The following is an 18,115-nucleotide window of genomic DNA, read 5'->3' as shown; positions in this document are numbered from 1 at the left end:
TCTGATCTGAACTTGTAACCCACTCAGACTTACAGGGGCTTTTTTGCAGCATGCCTCAATAATAGCAATATCCTTAATAAATGTGATTATGGCATTCATTGTTATTGGTTGTGTTGTAGTTGGTGAAGTGCTCAGGTTTAATTTGTGTCATTCCATCAATGGCATTGAATTAGTATGTTGATATCAAGAGTTATTTATTAAATCACAAACACACAAAAAAGGAACATTACAAACACAGTTTTAATAAATCGCTCTCCACTTCATATTTTTCCATCACTCATCTGACCAATGATGAACCACTCAATATGCATACATTTTTACTGAAAGGTTTAAAAAATAAAAAAAAATAAATTCATTGCAATTTTCATCAATGTATGAGATTTTGTGTACATATTGTTTGAATAAAATGATCCAGAAACCGTAAATGAGGCAGACAGTAAAGTGTTTGATTCATTCACAAGTCTTTAAGGAGAGATAAGAGCTGATGCCCTGCATCTCGCTCCGTTTCTGGGTGCACAGGCATCAAACATCTCAATGTCTGAATGTTGATCTGGGATCAGCTGTCAGTGCACATATTAGCTGTATACAGTAATCGGCAACAGACTGATCCTAGCTCAGCACTCGGAGGTTTGACACGTGTAGGCTGGGAATCACTGTGGAGACTCGATCGGTGGCTGTGGCTCTGGGAATTCAAGTTTCTCACACAGTGTGAGTGTCAGTGGTAAAAGCTGAACGATCTCATTAGGGTCTGTGAACAAGGCTGGAGGAACATGCTGCAAAGAGAAAAGGAAATGGTATGAACAGAAATGACCAGAGCAGAAGGCAAAATAAATAATCATGATTTTTGATCGTCAAATAATTAATACAATACTATATTCAGAGAAAGGTTTTTAAAGCAACGATATACCTGTAATGGCCACATTAAGGGATTATATTCAGATGTTCATATCAAACATCTGAATGTGGAAATTGTGATTACTTTGACCCTGACATGTATGTGTGTGATGGTCTGAGTATTAGTTTTTCCGAATCTGACAAAAATGGAACCCATTTACCTCCTTGTTTGATGTGTGTTGTGCATTCTGAAATGCTTCTGCTCCGTTCTCTGCAGTCGAACAGAGTGGTTTCCAAAACCTTCTTGTCACCTCAAACTGGTCTGGCCATTCTCCATTGATCTCTACACATTAAAGTGTTTCCAGATGCAGAACTGACACTCACTAGATGTTTTAGTATTCCATGCCAATCTGTGTAAAATCTAGAAACTGTAGCATGTAGCTTAATACCAAGCTAAGCATAGCTAAATTGGAGTTGTTTCAGACAGTCAGTGTCGCTATGGTCTTTCAGGGGAACTTAATTTAATTTCAAAATGTAATTTTGAGTTTTTAGATCATTTTTTATGATAATTTCAACCAAACTATAGGTCTCTGCCTTTCCAGAAATCAGAGTAAATTCCTCTCTATCAAGTTAAACCGCTGTATGTATACGAGGTGAATGAAATACTCGTTTTTAGCAAGACAGAAAAGTTTATTTAAATGCAAGATGGCTAATAGGGTAACGTTTCTCACCTGAAGTGCTGAAACTTTGCTTTCTCGTGAGCTGAACTCCCGCAGGATGTAATTTTTCCCAGCCTGCAAGCAATTTATTTGTATTTTTTTTACTGTTACTACTGCTCAAGCTGCTTTATAACAAAAAAAATGTATCCAACCATCTTTATGTAAAAAAAATAACCCTAATGCCGCATTCAACTTATTTGTAAAGTCATAGAAATAAGTTTTTATTTTTGAGCGCCGAATCCTAACCACTAGACCACCAGGGAAAAGTCATAGATATAAGAAACTCACAAAAAATAAAAATTGATATTCTAACTGTGATGAGCTGTTTACCCATTTTAAACAGTAACACACTGTAAGTAGTCAGTGTTCTACAAAAGACATACCTTTATTCACTTCACAATGGGGAAATTTCTAACATGGAACAAGCGAATATGACTATCTGAAATAATCTAAAGCAAATACTTAGATATATAGCACAACAATTTTGAAGGGAAAAGGTATGTTTTTTCTTTTCCTATCCTTAAAGCTGTGAGGAGCCACGTTTATGAATTCAGGACTGAGATCATCCTGAGTTCCTGACTAGGAATTCTGAGCTGAGAGATCTTTTGGTGGTTTTTTTCAGAGTAAGAGGTCAAAAATTATGAGCAAAATCTATTTATAAGTGGCCTTTTAAGGGGATAGGGCCTGAGTCCAATTTCAGGGATAGAAATAAAAAATGAATACAGTTATAAAAATGTACATGTAAAACTAACCAGTAAACAAGTAGTGCAAATCCCAGTAATATAAAGATTAACATTACATATTCATACACAGTTATTCAGTGTTAAAAGTGCATTCAGTAATCTTAAGGCACATTTAAGCATTTAGCAGACGGCAGTAAAGATAAGAGAAGATATACCTTATTTTGTGCCACAGTGGGGACATTTCAAAATGTAAAAAAAAAATCAGTCCTGCCATGCAATATAATTTAAACCAAAAACTAACAGATTTGAGTATTTTTCTGTTTAATCCAGAGAATGTTTTGGGGTAAAACTAGCTTAACCCACCTCATGATAGAGCCGTGTGTCGCTGACCCGAATCATAACTCCATCGACTCTCAAGAAGAAGCGCAGCAACACAAAGAAACTAGTGGGCATCACTCGCTGAAACACACAACAGAGCACCGAGATTGAATTTAAAAACCTACAAATGATAATCTTTCTCAGTGTCTCTCGTAATATTACTTTTTGTAGATATGCAAATCAGTGAATATCACAACGAAAATTTTTTGTGCTAATTAAATGCATAAAATCTAAAAATTAAACACTCACAATTTTCACACTAATCATAGATACGCCATGATCGTGAAGCTCATCCTCGAACAGCAGCACCTCATCAAAGAACATGATCTGCTCCCGAGCTTTCAGTTTCTCCAGGTCTATCCGCTCTGATGTAGAAGACACCTGAGTATCACACACTCATCCGTTAGGGTGGGCAAATAAATATTGTTCAGATTTTAGGGGAAAATAACATAATATTCAAATCACTCTAATGTGCCAAATTACATTTAACTGCAGGTGTTCACCAAGCAATGTCCCTTTGTAATCTGTTGTGTAGGTCCAATCATACCGCTTTACTACGTCCTTGTGCTCAGAATCGGCTCTGCATTAAAACAGAATTCCAACACAAAGTTTAAAAACATAAAGCTGTATACTGTATGATTTTTTTTTTATGTTTTTTGTGTGTTATTTTTTTACTGCCAAGTCCCACCTGCTTTCCTGCCACTCCTGGGCACATGCCACTTGCACCGAATCTTGTAAATTGTTCACGCGCTTGAGAGCGTCGATAGCATTGAACTCAATGCCGAAACCGTTGGTGTGCTGAATCCGCAGCACGTTGTCTCCAAAAAGCATCTCTGGTAGAGACGGCATGTGCATTTCCTCCGCTAGCCTTTACAAGAATTCATCAGAAGCAAGATCAGCACAACGATAAATCACTCCATCTACAGGTGAATATGATTCTAATACACCGACCAGGAATAACATCATGATTAGTGAAGAGAATAACACTGATTATCTCTTCATCATGGCACCTGTTAGTGAGTGGGATTTATTAGGCAGCATGTGAACATTTTTCTCCTCAAAGTTGATGTGTTAGAAGCAGGAAAAATGGGCAAGCATGATGATTTGAGTGAGTCTGACGAGGGCTAAATTGTGACGCCTAGATGACTGGCTCAGAGCATCTCCAAAACTGCAGCTCTTGTGGGATGATCCCAGTCTGCAGTGGTCAGTATCTATCAAAAGTGCTCCAAGGAAGAAACAGTGGTGAACTGGCAACAGGGTCATGGGCAGCCGAGGCTCATTGATGCACATGGGGAGTGAAGGCTGGTCCGTGTGGTCCGATCCAACAGACGAGCTCCTGTAGCTCAAACTGCTGAAGAAGTTAAAGCTGTTTATGCTCCATGGGTCAGAACTGTTTTGGCAGCAAAATGGGGACCAACACAATATTAGGCAGGTGGTCATAATGTTATGCCTGATCAGTGTATCTCTATGAACTTGATCCATAACTGACAAAGCTGACTGTCAAAATACTCACCGCTCAATATCTTTAGATTTCATAATGTGGGTTTTTGCTGATGTGACTTTCCATGGTCCGAATGTGAAATCTTGCTTGCTGCTTTTGAAGCCATGGGATATCATCGCCATATCTAAAGGTGTTTGGCTGACACAGGGAACAAAATCACTGAAAGTAAGGAGGTGTTCATCTTTTATGCCACCATCAGTAAATTAAACTACAGGTTACCAACCCTGGTCCTGGAGAATCCTCTACCACAAATGTTGGTGCTTTCTCTGTTCTAACACACCCACTAACACAGCAAGCAGCTTGCTAGTAATCTGGTTTGTTAATTTAGGTGTAGTTTAGCACAGAAAAAGCACTAAAATGAGACACGCCAAGCCAAGGTCAGAACCTGTGCTCTGTAGTATTCAGCAAAACCAGTCTTTACATGCTGTACGTACAGGCAATATTTATACAATTTAGAAAACTAGTTCATTGCTAGCAATCTCAGTGTGTCATATTCTCTGTAAAATTCATTCCATAAGTTAAATTAGATCAACTAAGGAGATCAACCTCGTCTGACGACCGATCATAAACAGACCTGATACTGAACTGACAGCACCTCATGATTGTACCCCTTAACACAGCGCTTAGCTGCTAGCATGAAGTGTTTTTCTAAATATATACATATATATATATAAAAGCCCGCGGCGCTTATTAAACGGCTCTGATTGGCGAATCAGAAACATATCGTCACAAATCACTTTAAGTCTTCCTTATATTCAACATGTAAAGTGTGTACACAATATAACCAAAATCTACCTGCTGGTCCATGTACTTGAAGTTCGACAAGAAAATGTTTCCGATTTGAAACTCGAGTCAGAATTGAATAGTTCCTCTTTTACATCTGTGGTTGCTCTTTTCTACAAGGGAAAAGAAATCGACCACTTTCTTCTATACTAAAATAATTGAGCTTTTTTTTTTTTTTTTTTTTTTTTCTTTGGCTTTATTAGTAAAATATCCAAAAATTCTCTCTCTCTCTCTCTCTCTCTCTCTCTCTCTCTCTCTCTCTCTCTCTCTCTCTCTGTGTGTGTGTGTGTGTGTGTGTGTGTGTGTGTGTGTGTGTGTGTGTGTGTGTGTGTGTGTGTATATATATATACAGTGAGGAAAATAAGTATTTGAACACCCTGCTATTTTGCAAGTTCTCCCACTTAGAAATCATGGAGGGGTCTGAAATTGTCATCGTAGGTGCATGTCCACTGTGAGAGACATAATCTAAAAAAAAAAAATATCCAGAAATCACAATGTATGATTTTTTTAACTATTTATTTGTATGATACAGCTGCAAATAAGTATTTGAACACCTGAGAAAGTCAATGTTAATATTTGGTACAGTAGCCTTTGTTTGCAATTACAGAGGTCAAACGTTTCCTGTAGTTTTTCACCAGGTTTGCACACACTGCAGGAGGGATTTTGGCCCACTCCTCCACACAGATCTTCTCTAGATCAGTCAGGCTTCTGGCCTGTCGCTGAGAAACACGGAGTTTTATCTCCCTCCAAAGATTCTCTATTGGGTTTAGGTCTGGAGACTGGCTAGGCCACGCCAGAACCTTGATATGCTTTTTACAGAGCCACTCCTTGGTTATCCTGGCTGTGTGCTTCAGGTCATTGTCATGTTGGAAGACCCAGCCTTGACCCATCTTCAATGCTCTAACTGAGGGAAGGAGGTTGTTCCCCAAAATCTTGCAATACATGGCCCCGGTCAACCTCTGCTTAATACAGTACAGTCGCCCTGTCCCATGTGCAGAAAAACATCCTCAAAGCATGATGCTACCACCCCCATGCTTCACAGTAGGGATGGTGTTCTTGGATGGTACTCATCATTCTTCTTCCTCCAAACACGTTTAGTGGAATTATGACCCAAAAGTTCTATTTTGGTCTCATCTGACCACATAACTTTCTCCCATGACTCCTCTGGATCATCCAAATGGTCATTGGCAAACTTAAGACGTGCCTGGACATGTGCTGGTTTAAGCAGGGGAACCTTCCGTGCCATGCATGATTTCAAACCATGACGTCTTAGTGTATTACCAACAGTAACCTTGGAAACGGTGGTCCCAGCTCTTTTCAGGTCATTGACCAGCTCCTCCCGTGTAGTTCTGGGCTGATTTCTTACCTTCCTTAGGATCATTGAGACCCCACGAAGTAAGATCTTGCATGGAGCCCCAGTCCGAGGGAGATTGACAGTCATGTTTAGCTTCTTCCATTTTCTAATGATTGCTCCAACAGTGGACCTTTTTTCACCAAGCTGCTTGGCAATTTCCCCATAGCCCTTTCCAGCCTTGTGAAGGTGTACAATTTTGTCTCTAGTGTCTTTGGACAGCTCTTTGGTCTTGGCCATGTTAGTAGTTGGATTCTTACTGATTGTATGGGGTGGACAGGTGTCTTTATGCAGCTAACGACCTCAAACAGGTGCATCTAATTTAGGATAATAAATGTAGTGGAGGTGGACATTTTAAAGGGAGACTAAGGTCTTTGAGGGTCAGAATTCTAGCTGATAGACAGGCGTTCAAATACTTATTTGCAGCTGTATCATACAAATAAATAGTTTAAAAATCATATATTGTGATTTCTGGATTTTTTTTTAGATTATGTCTCTCACAGTGGACATGCACCTACGATGACAATTTCAGACCCCTCCATGGTTTCTAAGTGGGAGAACTTGCAAAATAGCAGGGTGTTCAAATACTTATTTTCCTCACTGTATACATATATATATATATATACACACACACACACACACACACACACACACACACACACACACAAGTTTACAACTGCAACTACAATCTCGGATGAACAACACGATATATAAAACTGTGTTTTATGTGAAAAACTACACCTTATGTTCCATTAGTTTAAGGAATCACCTTTAGTAACAATACATTTAAGTAATCATTTACTGAATGATTGTCAGTCTCACACTATTGTGGGGGTATTTTAACTATTTTTTACGATGCTGCTTCAGTTCATTGTGGTTTGTGGCCATTTGTACAGTGGGTCAAAGAAGTACTTTTCCCACTTAGTTTTCCCACTTACAAAGAATAGAGAGATCTGTAATTTTCATTGTGCAATTTCTTCAATTACTCTCTAGTCCCCTATGGCTGAGACCTTAACCTGGTGCATAGTTATACCTTAAACACTTTAAAAGCCTTTCACTGTATGTCATACTGTGTATGATTATGGTTGATAGTGACAAATAAAATTTAAGCAGGAAAGAGTGTATGAGTATGTTGAGAGTTGGAGTCTGTGGTGGCCACATTTGTAGGCTGTGTGGGCTGCACTGTACAGAATGAAACCGGAAACTCTACCAATAAGAACCATTGAAATAAACCTTTGAATGTTTTTACCACAGAACTGCATTAAACACATTAAGGTTAGCCTTGCCTCCAAAAGATAATTTTTTTTTTTTTTTACATTAGACTTATATTACAGATACACTTCTTAGATCATTTCCAATATTTTGAACCACAGGCTATATTCTATATATTTGAATGTCTTTCACTACAAAATTATATGTATAGTAAAAGGCTTTCATCTCTCTTTCTTTGCCTTAATACAACAAGATTGTGAGGCCTGATGTGAGCTGGAAAAAAAAAGTGTTCCAGCTGGTAGAGGTGCGTATTTACAAAATTTGCTCCTGCCTATCATGTAATTAAAGGTGTACCATGTAATTAACACATTTTTTTAAAAAAGAGTGCTGGGTCTTATATTTTACTTACCTTTTTGAAGTCTTCTTTTTCTTTCGGCTTCTCCCATTAGGGGTCGCCACAGCGGACCATCCGTCTCCATACCCCCCTGTCCTCTACATCTGCCTCTTTCAACCCAATACCTGCATGTCTTCCCTCACCACATCCATAAACCTCCTCCTTGGCCTTCCTCTTTTCCTCTTCTGAAGTGATTTCTCGAAAATCAAACAGCATGATGATAGAACAGACAGCCATTTACTTTTAAGAAGGTAAATTTAGAAAAAATCTGAGATTAAAGAATATATATAAAAAAAAATTTGTTTCCCAAGTAGTAATTTCAAGTTAAAAGAGTATTTCTTAGTTTCTTTTCACAGTCAGAATATTATGAGGACTTAACTGTTAACTTACATTTTACAAGCGTGGGTAGACTTGAAAATGAAAGGTCATAACAGCAGTAGAAGTGGGCGGCGGAATCAGGGACATACCCTAAATAAAGTCCTTTTTTATTTTATCATGAAAATAGACAATTGCTCCTGGTGTATGTATGTATGTGTATTTATTTATTTATTTGCATGAGACAGTTGCTACAGAGAACGTCTAAAATGGTTAAATGAGACATAAAAACTAGAGGGACTTTGATTAAGATTTAGGGCAGAAATATAGAGAAGATCAGAAAACACATACTGTGCAGTTAAAATGTGCAGATGTGCATGCTAGCCAGGAAATTTGACATTTAAGCTGAATGTCATTTTTGTTGTTTACACTGTTTATGTGGTTTGCATATTTGCAATGAAGAATGCAATAGAGGAAAGTCCCATCATAGATTGTCAAAGTGACAATCTGTATATATATATATATATATATATATATATATATATATATATATATATATATATATATATATATATATATATATATATACACAAAAATTTACCAGGTTCAGAAAGTATAATTGACCTGGTTGTTAAAGAACACTTTAATCTTAAATTTCTTAAATATTCAAGAGCCAAGAAATACAAATTTCCAATGAATTTTTTTTTTAATTGACAGTTAGGAAAAATATACAAATGAGCATGGCCCTGATTTTAAAGTCATGCGAGTCAGTGATTCTCATTAATTTGTTTATTAACTTTTTATTTATAAGACATCGGCTGTTTTTATACATCAGCCAGGCTCATAATAGACTAAACTATACCGTAAGAGTGACAAAAGAAATACAACAATGGACATTTAGACATTCAGTGCCACCCAGATGAGGATGGGTTCCCTTTTGAATTTAGTTCCTCTTAAGGTTTCTTCCTCATGTCATCTCAGGGAGTTTTTCCTTGCCACAATCACCACTGGCTTACTCATTAGAGACAAACATACAATTATAAAGAACAAACTTATACATTAATTTATAATCGCTTTATCTCTGGAAATCTTTTTGGTGACAATGTTTATTGTTTAAAGCACTATACAAATAAAAATAAATGGAATTAAATGATTGCTTCAATCACCACACTATACACTGTTATTGACCTACCATTGTGTTGTGATTTTAAAACACACAAAAAAACTATAAAAACATTAGAAATACAACAAGTACTGGTATATGCTTTTATAATCAGCTGCTTCTGGGTGTGAGTAACACCCCTGGGTTTTATGCATGATGCTTGTTGTGCACAGAAAGAAAAAAAATTGAAGAAGAAAAGGAAGAGGAAGATAATCAAGTTAGACAAAATGGAACATAATAAGAATAAAAGGCAATAGTAATATTAACAATAAACAACAACAAAAATGGCAATAGTACTTAGAATAAGTATAATAATAATAGTAATAACAATTAACATGTTAGATTCCTAGCAGCCCAAATGCAGTTTCACAAGACATTTTTTATAATGGTGTCTGAAATGCAGAATTAATTAAACTTTACATAATTCAGTGGGTGCATAATTCAAATTTTTTAAAAGTGTTTGGTTGTTAATGAGTGTCATAGAGAGAGAGAGAGAGATGGGCTGCCATTGCTATTGTTTCTGCATGGAACAGGCTGATGGCTCCCCAGTGTTGAGTAGACCTCTGGAACAGGCTGATAGTCTCCCAGTGTTGAGTAGACCTCTGGAACAGGCTGATAGTCTCCCAGTGTTGAGTATACCTCTTGAACAGGCTGATGATTTCCCAGTGATCCCATTGTACGATGAGACACAGGCTCAGGCAATGGAGTTGCTTCTACTTCAGACCTTGAAGAATTTCTTTTTCCTAAAAGGACATTTATTATTACCAAACTGCCTTCAGATAGGAGAAATACGCTAAAGACAAATTTCTTACACTCCTTGTTGATTTCCTTAGGTAAGTTTTATGCAAATTCTATACTATATACACTTGATCCCTAAGGCTTTTTCAGTATTGAACTATGTTGATTCTTTTTTGAGAACATAATGTAGCTAATGACACAACCATGTACAAGCCAAACATCAGTGGTCACTCTGAAAAATAAAATTTCCACTCCAGTTGGGGGTTCAAAGTTAATGGTGCAAGACAAACGTGTTAGCTTCTAAGGGTGACCTGTCTGTGGATCTGATTGTTTGAGGCTACAGTGATCATCTACTGTCATTAGGATGACGCATGTGAAAAGAGAAAAACTTTGTCAAGCCAATGAAAATAAAAATGTTATTAGGGTTCTGTGGGTGTACATGTGGATTTACATTAATAACTCAGCGACTCCTATAGCTAACATTTCAAGTTTGCTTGCTTTCTGCAGTGGGTGATTTACTGAGGTAGTTTTTGTATGCTGTACTTGTTTGAATTAACAATTTCTTTGTGCATTTCATTTAGTTTTAGGTGCTGTTAAAGGGGTATGGCAATCAGGCAGTGCTACGTATTGCAACACTTGCTGAAAGGCTTCTGATCTGATTTTTTTATATGTTTAAAAAAATAAAAATAGAACTGCAATTATCATTTAAAATGTTTGTGATTGATATTCCAGTTACTCTGCTTTTCGTAGTAGTTCTGTTCCTAATCAGTAGCTGAACACGCAGGAAACTGTAAAGAACAGCACGTTTAGATTTAACCCTTTTTGTGTTTGTGGCACAAGGCATTAACTTTTACTTTTTTTCAGGACTATTTTCACCTACCAGTTTTTTCAGCAGAATATACATTGCTCTGATGCTTTGATAATTGTAGGATATATTTGCAAAATATCTGCTGAGTATTGTACCAAAATGTATATACTGTACTGATGAAAGTAAATGTAAAGAAGACTGGCTAAAACACTAAGTATGAATGATGCAAATATGCAGATTTCCCTTAGTAACAAAATCTTTCATCATAAAGGCATGAACCAGAGAAAGAAGAATTACTTAGATGAAGTGAACAAGACGTGATGAAACTTACTGGAACATTTATAACATCCGGCGAAGATCAGCCCAATACCAGCGATCACACCACAACTGATTCCTGAGATTAATGTAACCACCACTGAAAAAAAATTTAAAAATAAAATACAATTATATATAAACATATATGTTACACTATACACTTGTATGATCAAAACTTACACAAAAATCTGTACCTGTTAATCTCTCTTTTATCTCAGTGCACTCAGTAGAAGTAATGCTTACAATTATGGGCTGGCTCAGGGCTGAATGATTCACCCAGCAGTAGTACACTCCTAAGCCTGAAGACAGGGAAAGGGATGATGTAATGCTCCAAGTCCCATCTATGTTATTTTTTTGTTTCTGTTTGATATCAGAGGAGTTCAGGACAACAGAGGAGTTTTGGTAACTGTTATGTTTTTCACTTCTAAGCCAGGCCTGCTTCAGCTCATATGGGTAAAAGCCTTCAGAAGTGCAAAGCATGGTATAAGATCCACCAGGCCCCTTCTCACATGACACAGATACAGATGGAGATGCTGCAGAGTTTCAGACAACAGACAATGGAAAATTAAACTAAATGCAGTTTTATTTGTACAGTGCTTTTAGCAATGGATGTCGTCACAAGTCAACTTTAGGGAAATCAATATAGTTGGAATTTTTAATTAATACATTTATTCCCATAAGATATTTCTTTTTATTGGAAAAGGGAAATGATTGAAAAGGGCTTGATGGCTTACTTGCTGTATCTGAAGCAGTTTTTTTACAGGGTCAGTTTGCTAGCCCAATGCCCAACCTCCTCCTTTCACAGCTGGGCTTGGGACTGTCCATTGCAAAGTACTTTAAATACTTTCTCACAACTGAGCACCTGGTGGGGTGTTATTGGGCCTTGCTCAGAGTCCCAAGAGTAGCAGCTTTGTATTTGTCCGAGACTCAAACCCCCAACCCATGGAGCCAAAGTCCAATGACTTAGCCGCTAAGCTACCACCTGCCCCGTTCACATAAAATCTCCCTGAGGAATCTTTGAGTGGAACCAGACTAAGGAGGGAACCCATTCTTATCTGGTGACAGCAAATAGTGTGATTATAAATAATTTCCCTTCTACATTATGTGGTATACATATGGACAAAAAGTGCAATTGTGTAGTCCAAATATTCATTATGATTATTTTACCCGTTTACCTTATTTCTGTTTTGTGGGTGTTATTAACTTTTCACTGAAGAAGACTTAAGTGCACACTGGAAATAACATTTGCTGATTTTATTATCATAGCATCATATCTATATATGTTAAGAAGTTTTAACAATGAAGATGTTTCTGCTCAGCTAGTCTTTGGGAAGCTGGCTGTCTATACATACTTGATTTAGTGGTATCTTGGGAGCCCTTTTTTATCGTTCAGCATGTGACAAAAACAATGATAAAATGATGTTGCTGTTTCCATATCATATTATTCCATGTCAAGAAATTGGTATATATTTATTTATATATATATATATATATATATAGATAGATAGATAGATAGATAGATAGATAGATAGATAGATAGATAGATAGATAGATAGATAGATAGATAGATATAGATATAAGATATATATAAGATTTTTTTTTTTTTATCTAGTAATATATAACCAGATTTCTAATAGATTTTGGGTTTGGTGGACAGACTTAAGCAGTACAATGCTGGGCCACAGCGCTGCTGGTAATTTAAACTTTGGTTCTATGCAAAGGTTTAAAGGTTTATTGAATTCATTTCATAAACACATTTTTATTTATTCACAAAATATTTTCTGCAATGTAGTGGTCATAAAAAGCACAACATTATAATGTATGTGACAAATAAAATTAGAATTTAAAAGAGCGCCTCGAACGTATTTGACTTACAAACAAAAAGACAAGTAATAATAACGTACCCTTCACATATGCCATATGCTAGTTGTATTGTAATGTAAAATGAAGAAAATTAACACATCCAGTAAACAGTTATAGTATATATAATAATGTAATAAAAGGTATGTCAATAAATATATTAGCCAAGTAATCATTTGTCTTGTCTTGTCTGTTTTGTCATGAATAGGTTTTATTTATGTCTGTACTTTTGAGAGTCACTAACAGCTGGAACCAAATTCCTTGTGTGTGTCAACACACTTGGCCAATAAACCTGATTCTGATTCTGATTCTGATAAACCATGACCATACACTCTGCACATGACTCATATTTAATGTTTTATTACCATTTACAACAAATAATTTTATTAATTAGATTTATTTATTTTGTAAAGCTGTATTTCTATGCCATTTAAAATAATGTACTAATACATACTCCTTGAATTTGTCTGGGTTTTGTTTTTTTGAGTACCACCAATAAATGTTATGGTTTATTTATTTATTTATTTATTTATTTATTTATTTATTTATTTATTTATTTATTATTTTTTTTTTTTTTACAGGAAAGTAATACACTAATTACTGTACAAGGAATTACTTATTCATTATTCTAAATGTGTAATAATAATAATAATAATTATTATTATTATTATTATTATAAATTCAAAAAGAAATGAATAAGAAAAATTAGAACATTTTTGATTTGTAAAATACTATACATAGCCTACATACATGTTAGAAAATAGCAAGTAAAATGTAAAAACTATCACTTTATATTTATAGGCTTTTGCTGGATCATTGGCAGATCTATTGAATGATGTGAAATAATTTTCATTTTACTCATTCCGCACATTATTTACTACATACTTGTGTTTTCATCTGCCAACATTAGCAACATCAACATATATATGTAAAATATATGTAAAATAAATTATCTATTAATCATCCGGATCCAACCATACAGAAGTACAATGTCATCTAATTAATTTGTAATAAATCAAAGCTTGTAGAGATTTCAAAATATTTCTCAATTTAAGGATTGTAAGCAAACACCTTACCTTGGACATTAATGAATATGCTCTTCTGTCCCAAACACCTTGTAGGAGGTGGTAAATAGTTTTCCACAGTACATGTGTATATGGCTGAATTATTAACCTGAAGATTTAAAAGCTGAAATGATATTTCTCCTGTTTGTGGTGTCCATTGAAATATGATGTTGTCATTGCAGATTTGTTTACTCCAGGATGGTTTATCATACTTGTATTTACACAATATGTGTTTTGTTTCCAGAGATACTACAAGCTGTTGACTTTCATTCCTGTTGTAATGACAATTGATGGTTGACAGTCCCTGATGGATCTGATGACCAATGATGACCTCTTTCTGCAATTCAGAGCAATTCTCTGTTCTCACGGCTGAAAAAAATAGCAAGATATTCTCATTTTCTCCACAGATCAAAACAAAACTGTATACAAGCTACATCATGTTGATTTACAGAGGATGAAGCATAGCTGTGACCTTTTTAATTATATAAAAAAAGTAAGAATGCTAATAACAATGCCAACTAATTATGCACATTTATCACTTAGAGCATAGAACACAAAAATATATTACCTGAAGGAAAACACAGAAGTATCCACACAGGGTAGATAAAATAGCTCCTTACTGCCTATGATAAATAAATTGTTTATAGCTTTGTTACTATTCTGAAGCATAAAATAATAAATTAAGCATGTTTTACATTAATGATGTTTCAGTTGATAAAAAAAGATGAAAGACAAGATTTTTCTTTTTACATATTCATGCAAAGAGTAACACAATGTTAACATCCCATAGCTTAAGTTGATATGCAGTGATTTAATTAAACCTAAAATATATTGTACAGCGATATAGTAGGATCTTTCTTACCATTGTAGACAATGCAACATTTATGGACCCATTCCTCTAATGATCATTTTGTCTTATGCAGCCTGAAATACAACAGGACTGTGCTTTCTCAGGCATGTTTGTGGCTACTGTTTCCTTTTTGTGAAATGCAAGTCAGCAAAAGTTGCTTACAGGTCACACTTACTACACAATAGACCCTTCAGACTGATGCCTCTTTTGGTGAAAAGGCTACATTTATATTATTTTACATTCATTTTTTACCTCAGTAGTCAAGAGGCAATTGCTTAAATAATATTCATATCCTGGATCATATTATAATACCAGATGTAAAAATAAATAACTGCTCAGTGTTTTATAAGAATCTGAATTGTTTCGAAGAAATCTGAACATGGAAAACCCTTAAGACTCTGCATGATGACATAATGACTAAAGTCTAATGTAAATGTATTACATTAGATTTTTTTTGTTTTTAATGCCCTTATAATCATAATACTCATCAGATACCAACTCAGATCAAAAGATTTATAGATTAGGTGAAGGTGCGAATGAAAGGTGCGAGGTGCTGTTTGTAAAAACACAGGAAGTGTGCAACAACACAACAAGTTGGACCATATACTCTAAGCTTGTTTAATTTGATGAGAAGAATTTTATTTGATTACATTTTGTTTCCTATGCTAAGAAGAGAACAGGCAATCCTGCTTACACAGAAACATTGTTTTTGTATTTAAATTTTATGTCTGTAGTTTTTATCATAATTACCTGTAAACATTTTAAACATGACCAAATTTTCATAATATGGCATGTAAATATCACAAACAGGGCACCAACACACACACACACACACACACACACACACACACACACACACACACACACACACACACTCACACACAAACACATGCAACCCCAATTTATCATTTTTATGTAACTATTACTCTTATTAATCCAGTGTGTCTAAATCATGTTCACATATGGCTTCTTCTTTTCATGATAGAGCTTAAACCTTCTTTTGTTGATGACATGGTGACCTGTGATTTCTGGCTATTTTACTAAGCTCATGCAGTGATTCATTTACAAAATCATGGCTGTTTTTAATGTAGTGCTGCCCTATAACCCAATTTTATTATTAACATTATTTTTTCCCACAATTTACAGATGCAGTTTTTCACAGATTAGTGAACCTCTGCCCATCTTCACTACTGAGATATTCTGCCTTTCTAACATACATTTTTAAAACCTATTCATGTTTCTGATCTGTTACAAATTAACTTAATCTAATTAGTTGCAAAAGGTTCCCCCAACTGTTTTACTTCTTAGTTACACATTCCACACCTTTTATTGCCAAATACCTTAATATCACCAAACTTTTGTTTTACTGATGCACCAAGTCTCAAATCAAACACCAAAATCCACCATGAGGCACAAATCAGGCACTTAAAACCATACGTATGTAAACATAACAAAAGTCCTGTTTGGTGTCCTGATGATTTATGTAATAAAATAAAAAATAAAAAAAAGTCAACTTATAAAAAAGGTTAAATGTTGTTGTTTTTTTTTTTGTTGTAAGAAATCTTACTGGTTTATGCTGTAGGTAAAAACCATACCAAACAGCCTATTTATTCTACCCTCTGTACCTTCTGCTTTTGTGTTGTGCTTAATACAACCATAGATAGGCTGTGGGCTCTGAGGTAGATCACAGTGGTCACAGTTACCTTTATGTAAAAATGATATGACATTTAGCCATGACACTCTCACATTACACACACACACACACACACACACACACACACACACACACACACACACACACACACACACACACACACACACACACACACACACACACTTAGGAAAAACTAGAAAAGGTTTCTATAAAAACAAAAAGCCCACCACAGTATAACAGAAGCATTTATTGTATACATGCTGCACTCAAACACTTGTCAAGGTATAAAAAAAAGTGGAATATAATTCATCAGACTGAATAATTTTTTCCATATTGTTGTTGTCAGCTAAGCAGTGTTTATGACTCTCAGATTTACACACACACACACACACACACACACACACACACACACACACACACACACACACACACACACACACAGACCTATGACCAGCTGTATATATATGCCAGAGGCCAGAGGAAACAAGTGATATATTTTTCAATTTTTAAATAAAAATGGAAATCTCTGGTCACAGTCACAAAAATTACATTTGCTAAAAATAGGAATTGTATTTAATGAAAACCACACCATGCCATTGCTTGCTACTATTAATAGAAAATGGGGGTGATTCTATAATGCTTTGGGGTTGTGTGGCAGTGTTTAGCAAATACAGTAAAACATTGCACAGGGTTAAGGAATTAGAGTAAAAAAAAAAAATGGTCGCAAAGAAAGGAAAAAGAAAGGCTTTAAAGATAGTCCTCATTGTCATCTCCTTTAAACAGTAAAAATTTGTGAATAGATCTTAAATAGGCCCAAGAATATCTCAAAACTAGAAACACATTTTATTATTTGAAAATAGCTTGCAAAGACAACAAATAAAAAGTTTCAATTTGAGATTCATTCGCAATCTGATAGCCACAGAATCAGTGCAACAAAAGTATACAGATGCTTTTATTCAGCACATATGTCAAACATGTTAAGGTGTTTTTCCTTGCTCTGACATGTGAAAAAAAATTTCACTGTGCTGTGGAAAGTACACGTGACAAGTATAAAGCACCTTTCTTTGTTTCCTAATCTAACAGTTTGTAACATTTGTAACGATATATGTTATAATTCAACTGCAGCTACTAAAGAAAAATAATAAGATAAAGATAGTAGTAGTTGAGTGATTCACCCAACAGTAGTGCATAACTTTTTGTGGTGTATGAAATGACAGGAAAGGTATGAGGGTCCATCTGTGTTGTTTTTCTTGTTCGAGTCAGAGGTGTTCAGATTTTCTTCATATATGAAGAATTGTAATCTCTCAACCAGACATGCTCTAGATCAGCAGGGTAAAAGCCTTAAGAAGTGCAAAGCATTCTGGGAGCACTGTCAGGCCCTTTCACACATGACACTAATACAGTGAGGAAAATAAGTATTTGAACACCCTGCTATTTTGCAAGTTCTCCCACTTAGAAATCATGGAGGGGTCTGAAATTGTCATCGTATGTGCA

The 18,115-nt window shown here is 35.5% G+C and overlaps 2 protein-coding genes across 7 annotated transcripts; both read right to left on the bottom strand.

Annotated features, from left to right (window-relative positions):
* Positions 1-177: 177 nt before the first annotated feature.
* tiprl (TIP41, TOR signaling pathway regulator-like) lies at positions 178-7,894 on the bottom strand. Of its 4 annotated transcripts, none has more exons than XM_083567663.1 (8): positions 7,871-7,894; positions 4,128-4,253; positions 3,303-3,482; positions 3,098-3,194; positions 2,864-2,995; positions 2,600-2,695; positions 1,566-1,628; positions 178-773 (listed from the first exon to the last, which is right to left on the bottom strand). In XM_083567663.1, the coding sequence occupies exons 2-8, from the start codon at positions 4,235-4,237 to the stop codon at positions 651-653; spliced, it is 801 nt and encodes a 266-aa protein (XP_083423789.1). In that variant the 5' UTR covers positions 4,238-4,253; positions 7,871-7,894; the 3' UTR covers positions 178-650. The 4 variants fall into 4 exon arrangements, with proteins under 4 accessions (XP_083423789.1, XP_083423790.1, XP_083423787.1 ...); XM_083567664.1 differs by lacking the exon at positions 7,871-7,894 and adding an exon at positions 4,911-4,970; XM_083567661.1 differs by lacking the exon at positions 7,871-7,894 and adding an exon at positions 4,690-4,849.
* A 1,211-nt stretch (positions 7,895-9,105) lies between these two features.
* Positions 9,106-15,146, bottom strand: LOC310740760 (uncharacterized protein). Of its 3 annotated transcripts, XR_014537728.1 has the most exons (7): positions 14,980-15,144; positions 14,686-14,740; positions 14,130-14,486; positions 11,928-12,248; positions 11,388-11,726; positions 11,210-11,293; positions 9,106-10,075 (listed from the first exon to the last, which is right to left on the bottom strand). XR_014537728.1 is itself a non-coding variant. In XM_083567768.1 (6 exons), exons 1-6 carry the CDS (start codon positions 14,980-14,982, stop codon positions 9,810-9,812), a joined length of 1,104 nt encoding a protein of 367 aa, XP_083423894.1. In that variant the 5' UTR covers positions 14,983-15,129; the 3' UTR covers positions 9,106-9,809. The 3 variants fall into 3 exon arrangements, 1 of the variants encoding a protein (XP_083423894.1); XR_014537727.1 differs by having other exon boundaries at positions 11,388-12,248; positions 14,980-15,146; XM_083567768.1 differs by lacking the exon at positions 11,928-12,248 and having other exon boundaries at positions 14,980-15,129.
* Between the last annotated feature and the right edge of the window lie 2,969 nt (positions 15,147-18,115).

The sequence above is a fragment of the Silurus aristotelis genome (genome assembly GCF_946808225.1).
Source record: "Silurus aristotelis genome assembly, chromosome: 18".
Taxonomy (NCBI): domain Eukaryota; kingdom Metazoa; phylum Chordata; class Actinopteri; order Siluriformes; family Siluridae; genus Silurus; species Silurus aristotelis.
This window is presented reverse-complemented; position numbering and strand designations above follow the sequence as displayed.

Excerpts from the sequence above, each read along its gene's own strand:
- tiprl (XM_083567661.1), bottom strand. The coding sequence starts at position 4,715 with ATGAGGTGCTGTCAGTTCAGTATCAG. Across the intron at positions 3,483-4,127 it reads AAATCTAAAGATATTGAGCG|GCTAGCGGAGGAAATGCACA; the intron begins GTGAGTATTTTG and ends ATTCTTGTAAAG. Across the intron at positions 3,195-3,302 it reads CAGGAGTGGCAGGAAAGCAG|AGCCGATTCTGAGCACAAGG; the intron begins GTGGGACTTGGC and ends GTTTTAATGCAG.
- LOC310740760 (XM_083567768.1), bottom strand. Across the intron at positions 11,294-11,387 it reads GATAAAAGAGAGATTAACAG|TGGTGGTTACATTAATCTCA; the intron begins GTACAGATTTTT and ends ATTTTTTTTCAG. Across the intron at positions 10,076-11,209 it reads CGGATGTTATAAATGTTCCA|GAAAAAGAAATTCTTCAAGG; the intron begins GTAAGTTTCATC and ends ATGTCCTTTTAG.